Source organism: Meleagris gallopavo, chromosome 6 (genome assembly GCF_000146605.3).
Source record: "Meleagris gallopavo isolate NT-WF06-2002-E0010 breed Aviagen turkey brand Nicholas breeding stock chromosome 6, Turkey_5.1, whole genome shotgun sequence".
NCBI classification, from domain to species: Eukaryota; Metazoa; Chordata; class Aves; order Galliformes; family Phasianidae; genus Meleagris; species Meleagris gallopavo.
The window spans coordinates 6,698,894-6,710,455 of record NC_015016.2 but is presented as its reverse complement, the minus strand read 5'-3'; the positions used below and the strand labels follow the sequence as shown (position 1 = coordinate 6,710,455).

At 41.4% G+C, this 11,562-nt stretch overlaps 1 protein-coding gene across 1 annotated transcript; it reads left to right on the top strand.

Moving 5' to 3' along the window:
* Positions 1 to 9,685, top strand: XRCC2 (X-ray repair cross complementing 2). The gene is given in 4 exon segments (XM_010712384.3): positions 1 to 641; positions 4,219 to 4,300; positions 8,695 to 9,291; positions 9,294 to 9,685. Coding segments are annotated over 4 exon segments (897 nt in total). The 5' UTR covers positions 1 to 539; the 3' UTR covers positions 9,410 to 9,685.
* Positions 9,686 to 11,562: the final 1,877 nt, after the last annotated feature.

The window sequence follows — 11,562 nt, the reverse complement described above, 5'->3', positions numbered from 1 at the left end:
AGGCGGGAGCGCTTGGAGCTGTGGCGATGATGTCTTTATGAGGGTTTCCTTCGCTCTGCCGCTGCCGAACGGCGCAGTGGGTGCTGTGAGGAAGAAAAGCCGTGAAACGGATGGGGAAAGGCTGGTAGTGGTTTACGTGCTGTGCGGATGGTAGAATCCTGTTCTTCAGACGCAAGGGGGTTCAGTTTGGGGGCTCTTTGGGTTTTTCCTTCCCTGAGGCATTTGTTATTCCTGTTTGTAATCAGTAAGTTAATTACCTGGAGCTTTGTGTGTTACCCTGTCGCAATAACGCTGTGTGGAGCACATAAAAGCGTAGCAACACAAGTGGTCTAATTGTTTTGCGATAAAATGCCATTTTATTGTAAGGGACTTCTGTTCTTAAGGCCTTTTGGCATTTAAAACACTCACTGATGACCAAACCTGAGCAAGGCAGGAACCCGTGGCCGATGGGTTGATGAAATCTTACAGAGCAATCACAGAATCACGAAGGTTGGAAAAGGCCTCTCAGATAACCAGGTCCAATCCCAGCCCACCCCACCATGCCCACTGACCACGGCTCTCTGTGCCACATCTGCATGGCTCTGGGACCTCCCAGGGACAGTGACCCCACCGCCTCCGTAGGAGCGATGTGCACCATCCAGGTAGAGCCCTTCAAGCAGCATTTCACTGAAAATAAGCTTTCTCCGACATCCTGATGCGTAAGATCTGATTTTAGTGAGGGTTATACGGAGATCACAGCCTTGTAATTTTATTCTTCAGTGTAATTAATGCAACAAATTAGAACGTCTTACAAAACGCCATTGGTACATCACAAATAAGTGATGAATTGCTAGCACACATCTTCGTGCCCAGAGTTTACAGAAGTTCAGGTGGAGCGGTTGTGGTGGTTGAGAATTAAGATTTGTCTCATGCATGAGATAGATTTGTACTTACAAATAGCCTGTAGGTTAGCTCACAGCCCTTAGCTGAGTTCAAGTATTTAATTTGAATTTCTTTAACATTTTAATTAAGCAATATCTCATTTCTGACAAGGCCAACACGTATGCTTACCTTTATGCCTAGCTTTGTTGAGACCTATATGGTGCTATAAGTGTGTGATGTTTTACTCGATGGGACTGCTCAAATGCATGTTTCTTTATTAAAAAGATGGCATTGATAAATTATAAAAGACATTGCCGAAATATTTGAGCATTGTCATTAATGACATTGATGACAATTAACTCATGCTGGATAGCTTATTCCCTAGTCCTTTGTGCACACCTGTGTGCAGTTTCTTGCATGGATAATTGCATTTCTCAAGAAAGAGTACAAGGGAAGACCTGCCACCAGGATGTTGCTAAAAGGTGACGTTTTCTATGAAAGATGATGAAAGACCATTATAAAGGAAGAGCATCTACAGCTAAATTACAGAATCAGAAGTCTGAATTACACGATTTCAAATTACGGGTGCTTTTTTCTCTGTGCTTTTTGCATGGCAGGGCTTTACCCTCAGCTATTCTGAGACACCTGACTTCCATCATTAAGACCACCCTTTAATCCCCATAGATGTTCCCTTTCCCCCATTATCTAGAAGACAGTATAAGTAGGCAATGTGCAAATGCCTTCCTTGGAACACAGCCAAGGCAACTCCTGCTGGTTTGGGAAAACCCGCCTTGTCACTGTCTGTGCCTGCAGAGGTGAGGGATCCCTGTCTGCTGTCTCATCACAGTACAGCTCAGCTGCTGTCACTTCTGTCAGAGTGTGGACAAACCCTTGTGAGCTGGGAAGGCAAATTGTTCGTTCCTTCTGCCAGAAACCCCATTGCTCACAGTGTGACACTAATGAGGCAAGTGCCTTTGGAGATTCTGCTTCAGAACTCGGAAGTAAATAGGAGTTTGATAAAAACACAGGTGTGCTATCATCAGCAAATTACCATAAATTACCTACAGGAGGACTGCTTGGAGTGAGCACCTGTGGTTATTTAAAATGAGTGTATAAACTCATTTAAACAATGACGGATTCGTATTTAAACAATAGCATTGCTCTGCTGTGTGTTTCCAGTGCTGTGGCAGTAAGCTGAAGAGGTGATAGTCTGAGAAGAGAAAGGGGCTCTTCATTTCCAGAAAAAAAAGTCTGCAGGGAGTGTATTTGTTAGTGTAGAGATAAATGTGGGAGCAGCAGGCTGCAGAGATGTGTTTCCTTAGGGCCTTGTGTTGCAGTCCAGCAGTGCTGCTGCTCCCAGCCCCTGTCCTATTGCTGGGAGCTGAAGGGCATCAGGAGCAGCAGCCTGTGGTGGTTTCCTGTCTCTGACAGCTTGTAGTGCCACATGAGGGGGGTGAGAGCCCTTGCCCTGCTGCTGGGGGAGCTTCTCCTGCCATGGACTGGGACTGCTGCTGAGGTCTGGGTGGCCACAGCTGCATTCTGGGTGCGTGTGTAGGGGCTCATAAATGTTTCTATGTTCTCTATACACGTCCATCCAGTTGTTTCTTTGCCCAGGTCACAGAACTCTACTGGTTCCCCAAATACTCAAGAGTTCTTGGTGTGTTCAGTTTGCTGCACAAACATGGGCAGTGTGACAGGGGGGTCTGCAGGTCCCCAGCGAGGTCAGCCCCAGCGATTCATGGCTTGTCAGAAAGCTCTCCTGGTAATGTGGGAATAGGCATACAAAGGTGAACACATTGACATTTTCTTAATGGAAGGGAATGCTAAAATGTCAATGGAAATGTCACACTTAGATTCCCATCATGACCACTTCAAGTAAATTCAGGGCCCTTTAATGTGGCTTTATTCCTCTATTAAAGGCAAACACATGTACAACTGTTTAAACAGCTTTTAAGAGAATTCAGAGCAAAAGCTCCTCCTTGATACAGCAGGGAGGAAAGTGAGATAAGACAGCGTACATTTAAAGCTTTGTGCTCATTCCATGACTGGCTTTAAGGAGGATGCAATAAAACCAAACAAGATTTTTTTTGGTTTTGCTTACATCTTTAAATGACAGCTGGGTGTCCTGCAGAATTAAATACTTGGTGCTGAGAGTACTCCAGGCATCCCAGAGGGTCCTTTCCCACATGCATTGCTACTCATGGGGAACAAGAGCATTGGGTGAAGTGCTGATTCTCCTATGCCAAAACTGCACTGTAGAGTTAGGTGAGTGTCTGCTTGGTACACAAATACCTGTCAATTTAAGAAACTGTCCGTGAACTTTGGTTAACTTGTTTTACAATGGGCTCCCTTTGCAGTGCACTTTGGAGGAACTCACTTTACAAATCTGGACTTGCTTTACACAGATTCTTGAAAAGCCATTGGTGGCTAATTGCTTTGGATTGTTTTTAATCTATACTGTGTTTGAACAAGTACCTCTAATGCAATAGGAGTGGTAGCCCATGGGGGTTCTGCACAACTTTTCAAATGAGATGCGCATGTTTTTACATATAAGTGTGCTAAGACTCATGATGGGTAATGCTTCACCTCAACCAGCAGTGTGGAGGAGATGGTTGTTACACATAATCTTCTGTCTTTTGGTTCTGTCTGATGCCTGAGCTGCTCTATACCAGAGATGATCTCCTATGAAGAAAGATAGAGGAAACTGGGCTTGTTTAACTTGGAGAAGAGAAGGCTCCAGGGAGACCTCATTGTGGCCTTTAAATACCTGAAGGGAGCATATGAACAGGAGGGGGAATGGCTGTTTACATGGATGCATAGTGATAGGATGAGGAGGAATGGTTTTAAACTGAAACAGGGGAGGTTTAGGTTAGAAATTAGGAGGAAGTTTTTCACACAGAGGGTGATGAGGCACTGGAACAGGCTGCCCAAGGAGGCTGTGGATGCCCCATCCCTGGAGGCATTCAAGGCCAGGCTGGATGTGCTGGTTGGTGACCCTGAATGTAGCAGGGGGGTTGAACCTAGATGAGTATCGTGGTCCTTTTCAACCCAGGCCATTCTGTGATTCTATGATAATCCCTCTTGTTAGTCTGCCTGTGCAGCTTTTTTGTGTGTTTTTCTATTTTTCTTTTATTTCTCCTGGTGTAAATCTGTTCCTTATTGCCATTGGACCTGCGTTTGTAAGGATGGACACTTCTGCTGCTGTTCTCCATATTGTGGGTTTGCATATGTATTTATGAAAACATTTTAAAATAGAACTGTCATTGAATACTCCCCGTTGTTGGAATCCTTTGAAAGTGATTCCCAAGCTCCATTATTTTGAGGTAACAGCATGTCTCTTCTGTCTTTTTGTTCAAGCTGCTTGCACGCCTTGAGGGCAGAAGTTCTCTGAAAAACCTTGAGCCTAATCTGTTTGCTGAGGAAGGATCTCCTGTTCATGGTAAAAATGTATCTTTAACATATTTATGCAAACATGTCAATGTAAAAGTTGTAATGAAAGAAATTACTGAGCTCAATGGAAAGGAGCACATCCAGTATTCCTTGATTATCCAGGATGTTGTTGGACAGCTTTTCCAGATTGTGAAATCCCGTGGATTTACAGTGGAAAAGGCTGCTCTGAGTACACAAAGCTTGGAATTCCTGATATTTACAAAGGCAGATGAATCAGAAACTGAAAGGCTCATGCTGTGAGGTACTACTGTTGTTGAATATCTATCTATCTATCTATCTATATATATGAATGAATGAATAGACTTAATATGAGAAGTGTGTGGCTGTAGCACTTATCAACATGTCTGCAATTTGAGTTACCACAAATTATAGCAGGTTCAGAAGAAATAGCAGAAAAAGCAATAAAAAGAATCAAGGTAATTGGATGAAGGATGATGCTCAGTCTACAAACGCAGTCTCCCTGAGCCCATTTGCGTATTATTTTGCAGCACTTGAGACTACATTAAGAGTTCAGCAATACATGATTCCTACTCATAGAAGTTTCAAATGTGATATAACAAAGACAAAGGGCAGAGAAATGTTGGTAAGTCATTGTGAGTGGAGCAGAGAATAGAAGGTGATTTAAATGCTCTCCATTCTGAGTTGCTTTGTTACCCGCAAGAAGAATCCTGAAAATGGTGTATGCTTCAAATGCCTCCTGAAGTTTTATTATTGGGGTTTCTTTTTTGAGATGAAATACTTTTTTTAAAAATGCAGGATTAGGAAATGCTATATTTTGGTCTATTTTTGTACTTCACATACAAGAAACAATTGAGGCTGAACAGGGCACATCCTGGTAGAACATCCTATGAGAAGCTTCTCTTGGGGGCCAGTAATTGCCCTCGCTGCTTTGGTCAGCAGGGTTTTATAGTTCCCTTCATAACATATCTGCCTTGATCTTAAAGCTCTGTGGGTTGTTCAAGGCTATCCAAACACTCCTCCAGAACCTCTGCTCTGAGATGGATGGGAACTTTTTGATTTCTTCACCAGTTTCTTCCTGTGCCAGTACATTCACTGAACTCATAAAGCACTTCTCTTTTTCTTTTGCTTTTAACCAATGACATGAATTATTATCTGTGCTGCTCGTGCTTTTTTGGTCTGACACTAATGGAGTTGTGTAATGTTAGCAGAAATCTTATATATATATATATATGGACTTCAGCTTTTATTATATTTTTACTTTGTCTTTTAATACCACAGTATATTTATTTATGAGTTCATGTGATTTTTTTATGTGCGTTCTCATTATCCAGTCCCTGTTGAATATCTGCCTCAATTTGTCACAAACTTCATTTTCAGTGGGTCTTTATGGAATACTGCAACACACTGCCCATGAAGGAATGGTGAGATGAAAGCAATGCAGTGACCTAAATTTTTCTTTCCTGATGGTATTTAAAACAAAGCAACATAAATGTATATAAAGTTTCAAGAAACTATACAAAGGTTACATCATAGTTAAGTGCTCGTAACACGTGTGTCAGAATATTATAAAATAGGGACTGCTAATAGAGGTACTGCTGTGATATTCCAGTCACTGCTTCCAATTATGATGGAATCGTATATTTAAGAACACGTGTGTTAATTACATACCATTTGAGCTCTTCTGGAATAGAGCAAAAATGACATGAGCTTTAAATAAGCTTCCTCTATAGCCAGTCATATTTCTCCTGTGCCATTGGCATGAAGGTGTGGGTGTCCATATAAAGCTCTGATGTGCAGCAGTAGTATGACAACAGAATTAATTTGAAATAAATATTATGCCTTTCTACCCCACTTACAAATATCAGTGACAGCTTCTACACAGTATGATAAATTACTAGCCCAGTAACATCAAGGCATTTGATGGTATGAAACCTGCAGTGCTGTTGCTGAGGATTCCAACAGCCCTCTTCTGAACGCAGCATCACAAAATAGATTGACCAACATTCAGTAGCGTAACGAGTACAGAACAGTCTCAGGACTCTTGTGGTTCTAACAGTGACACAGAACTGATGCCTAGGATGGAGCACAGCATTTTGTTTTAAATTAGATTAGTGTTATATGAATACTGATGTTTACACAACATCATTTAGCTTATCCTGCATAGCAGAGGTGTTGTTCAGTCTGCCCATCGTGGGTCTGCTGTGTTTTGTCTGTAGTTCAAGCTGTTAAGAGCCCAGTGGTGTGTTGGGTTGCTCCTTAAAACATACTTCTTCAGTCTATCGGTGCTGAATTTCTTATCAAATAATTCTGATAATCCACCTTGATCTGTCAAACCTTCCCAGCCTAACTTAACCCAGTAGGTTTGTCTTTCACATGTTCTGCCAATTTAATGGAACATTCCTTTACTGATACTGTTAATGTCAGGCAACACGAATTCTAATACAACAATTTCCCATTATCTTTCTTCCATGTTAAAGTGTCTATTCCTACTCAGTCTCTCAGGCTGCTTCCATCCTTGAACAGTACCTCTATACTAATCCTCCCTTCGGAGTGCTCTGACATTAATGGATGATGCTGGTCCTGATCCCTCGCTTTCCTCCATGACCTAATGTGAGAGATAGTGTCAGTGGCTTTTTGAAAACACTGCTGGCCGTACTTCCTGCACTGCTGTGTCATCGTTTGTCCACTCTGATCCAGAAGGATGAATTTCCCTTCCTTATCTTACTGTAGCAGCCTGGCCTCTAATTGAAGGAAACCCTACATTTATAGTTACTGCTATAAATGGGTTCTGCTTTGCATCAGTTCTTTTTGTGGGCAGTCCCTTCAATAATCGCGAAGGCACAGCAATGCCCTGCTCCCTTGAAGTTTTCTTATAGCACAAACTGTTATTCAGAGTATCAGCATAACTTAAGTGTTTTGGTCAAACTCCAACCTGGGTGTGCATCTTGTTGAGCAATATGGAACAAACTTTAAGTCTTGCTGTTAGAATTTATAAGCCAGCACAAAAACTCTTCATCAAGCTTATAAGTTTTACGTAAGTCTGTTAGTTCAGCCCAGAAAAGGCCCCACCGATGTTCTGTGTATGGCACTATAGGAAATAGTAGAGAGCTTTTGACAAAACATTTTCAAATGGATGAAGTCAAGCGCTTACTGCACAAAATGATTAATTTGCATCATTACAAATAACAAATCAGATTTGTCCACTGCTGCTTCTGAAAGGGTATGGAGTTGCTGCATTCTTTGAATGTGTGTTGTATGAAGATAGGTCTAACAGTCTGCATTGCGTGTTGGCCTAAGCCAGCCATTGACTTGGGTTCAGCAGTGGCATTTGGGGCAGCAGAAAGCTTGTGCTGAAGCCAGTAGCAAACAGAAGGCACACTTTGCTCTTTAATGACAGATACCTGACACAATTTTCTAAAAGATTTCAACAGACCTGAGCTGTGGGGGCATGACCTACCCAGCGTATTTAGGACTTCTCCCTTCAGGTGTTACAATTGCACCAGGGTTCTGTTGTGTCACTGGTTCAACACAGTATGTGACACAGCAGAGAGGTGACTGGCTGCAAGTGGTGGAGTTGGATATTGCAACTTCTGAGCAGGAAAAGAAAGTGAAGGTTAATGGCATAGGAAGTGTAGTCATCTTTCATCTCAAAAGTGGGGAGAGCCATTCAGAACAGATAAGTAAGGATTTGGGAAGCTATCCGGCTTTTAAAATAAATTTTGAAGTATCAGAAATTCAGGAAAATGGGATTGCAGTGTTGGATAAGCAGGGAATTTCAGTAGGGACAGGTGGGCAGTTGAGTGCCATTGAAATGGGTGCATTGTTACATCAGGTGTCAATTGCTTTAAACACTTGCAGTGGGTAAGGAGCTTAATTCTACACTGCCACACTTTTCCCAAACTGCATCTTGACACTGTATGCACTTGCAAGCAAGGATATCATCTGTAAGTTAAGTAGTGACTTGAAAACCCCTCTTAACTCAGGCAGGAACAAACGTGTTTAAGTACAGTTGCAACTGATTCTCTATCCTGCATCACCACTATAGAAAGTGGTGAACAGAGAACCTGTGCTTCCAACAGGAGAATCATTGCCTGGAATTAAGGTAATCTGTGAATTCCTCTTGTTGAAAGAAGCAGCTTCACATTACGAATACAGAAAAGAGTATGTATTAAATATACAGGCATTCTCATTACTGGTCATAGGTTCCTGGTGGGATGTTGTGATGTCTGCAGTTAGCAGACAAGCACATGATAATTTGATTTTCTCTTGGTAGATGCTAACTAGCATTTAAGCAATTGTTATGTCCCTCAAAGCTTTCAAAAATGCTTTTTCAAATGAGTGGAATAGTGAATATTGGTTCCATAAACGCTGAAAGTTGACTCGGAGCCCTCGTGTGACAGCTTGTTCTTTGTTTACGAACAGGAGATGTCATTGAATTCCACGGTCCAGAAGGAACAGGAAAAACTGAAATGCTTTATCACCTGCTAGCCCGCTGCATCATTCCAAAATCAAGAGGGGGACTGGAAGTAGAAGTCATGTTCATTGACACAGACTACCATTTTGATATGTTTCGTCTCGTTACCATTCTTGAGCACAGATTGGAGCAAAGCACAGAAGAGATGATGAAGCGCTGCCTGGGAAGGCTTTTTCTTGTGAACTGTAACAGTAGCACCCAGTTACTTCTCACTCTTTATTCTCTAGAAAACATGTTTTGCACCCACCCCTCTCTCTGCCTTTTGATTTTAGATAGCATATCAGCTTTTTATTGGATCGACAGAAGTAATGGAGGGGAGAGTCTTAACTCGCAGGAAATGAATCTGAAGAAATGTGCAAACTTTCTTGAAAAGCTTGTGCGGGAGCATCACTTAGTCCTGTTTGCCACAACACAGTCCATTATGCAGAAATCTACAAACTCTGCAGAAAGCTTCTTTCCTTCAAAACTTCAGCATGAAATTGATGCAGACTATCGACCTTATCTTTGTAAATCATGGCAACAAATGGTAACCCACAGAATATTTTTTCTAAGCAATTTAATTCTGGCAACAGTAAAGGTTTTATGCTTGTTTCTTGCCACCTCAAAAAAAACCATGTAGCAAAACGTTCATTTAGTATTGCAGAATGTGGAGTTCAGTTTTAATTTCAGTTGATCGTTTAAACTTCTGGCAAATCTTGGTGCTTAGGCCTGATTTGCTCTAGGTAGGTTTTAGTATCTTCTAAATGAGCTGTTTGTTGCTGGGGGATTCAAAACTTTTGTCACTAATTTCTTTAACAAAGAGAAGGGCAGAACACCTTAACGTTTTTTAACTGCTGTGGATGTTCAGTCTCAGCTAGTGAGAAATGTTGCTATTATTTGTTTGCGCTTAATGCAAAAAAGAAATTAAATCAAGAAAATAATAACTGAAATAATTTTAAACTCCTGGTGTCCTTCATTAATATAACCTCTGCAATATGCAGTCAAATGCACTGACTTCATTCCTGGGTCTTATGCTTTTCAATCCTCTTCTTCCAAGGTACAGAAATAGAAGCCTAGTTATTTGTGGGGTAGACTGCGAAAAGGCCAAGTGTTCTCTTTCCAAAAATATAGGTCTGAGTTCATTCCCAGTAGCCAAGGGCACATGAAATGCATCCACGACTCTGCTTGAAGAGAAGAATTTGTCTTCACAGCCCGTTAAATAGTAGTAATCCTGACTGTGGTTCTCTAATCTCATAATATCTCTGCTAACATTATCATCTGCTCAGAGAAACAAGGATTTCAGGTGTTTTGACTTTCAGAAGTTGATGGTTTTGAAGAATCTAAAGCTAGGACAAAAATGGAGGCCTGATTTCTGTAAGTGAAGGAGGAGCTGAAGACCCAGCTCTGGGTACCTGTGAGTCTGTGCTGCATGCAGCAAACGGTTTTGACAATAATGACAATAATGAAGTATGGGTTGGTTTGGGTAGTGGTTTTTTTTTTTGTTTTTTTTGTTTTGTTTTGTTTTGTTTTTTAATGCACAAACAAATTTCTTTCTTCCTCTCCTTCATTATTTCCTCCCACTTTTTTTTCTTCCTCCATCCTCCTTAAGAAATCCAGGAATGCCATGCCTCTGGTCTTTACCAATATGTATTTGCCACATACAGAGCATTTGAGTGCAGGATTTGGCATGAAACGTGTTGCAATTCTGGCAAAGAAAATTCAGAACTTATGGGAAATGCCCTACAGTTCTGGCAAAGAATACCATATTATTTATTAACCTGGAGTGCCCTTCGAAAGCTTCAAAGTGCTTTACAAGAAAGAAGATTGCACACAGTACATTATTTAATACAAAAACTTACATTAGCTTACAAACTTAAATGACTCAAACAAGGGGAAACATTTCTCACAGCAATATTCATTCAGTCATGTTGCACAACACGTTTTATAACTTAGATAGAACAGATTATTAATCAGAACACATATTTAAGAAGTATTTTGCACAGTATCTTTTTAGAAAGATGCCTTAAAGTCTAGGGTTAGACTCTCACCTTTTAACTTGCTGACTTCTGAAGCCTGCCTTTCCAAGTTGAATTCATACCTCAATTCCTTGCAGTGTCTGGGTGGGCTTGTGAACCCAGACCTCCAGAGCCCCAATAGAGCTGGGAGTGCACATCTGTGCTCCTGTATATGGAAGCAGGCATCTGCGTGGTGAGGGCAGATCTCTGTGAAGATGCTGAGCAGCTCTGCGTCCTTCCAGCCCAGTGCCCTGCCCAAAGCAGAGCAGGTGGGAGAGGTGCCAGGAAAGTCACCTCTTACTGGCAGATGCCCCTGGCTGTCAGCAGTGGGGCTTTGGGGAAGTTCTTCAGCAGAAGACCCATGGTTAATGGCAAGTAAACAAACCTATCCTTCACGTACTCATCCATTTTTAACTTCGTTTCATCTTGAATTCCATCACTTTCACAATGAATTTAGTTTAATTATTCTTTCTGTGGAAACTATGGGTCTTTTGGTTGAATTTTTCATCTTAAACCTCCTCTGATCATTTCTTCGTGTCTTCAGTTCTTTTCTTGTGAGGCATAATGAGTGAAAGTTCTTTTTTTTCACATCTCTGCAGTGGTGATGATTTTATCAATTTTGTCATTTCATTTCTGCTTTTTTTTCCATCACCACTTTTCCTTATTTCAGAACTGATGCGAGTGCACAGAGACAAGAAAAACATAAAGCTGAACCACTCCATCTAAAGTGGACCAGAGTTCAATGCCTTAATAGGAGTGGGCACGTCCACTGTGAATTATTACACAGACACACTTGCATGTTTTATAAGAACAACTGAGATG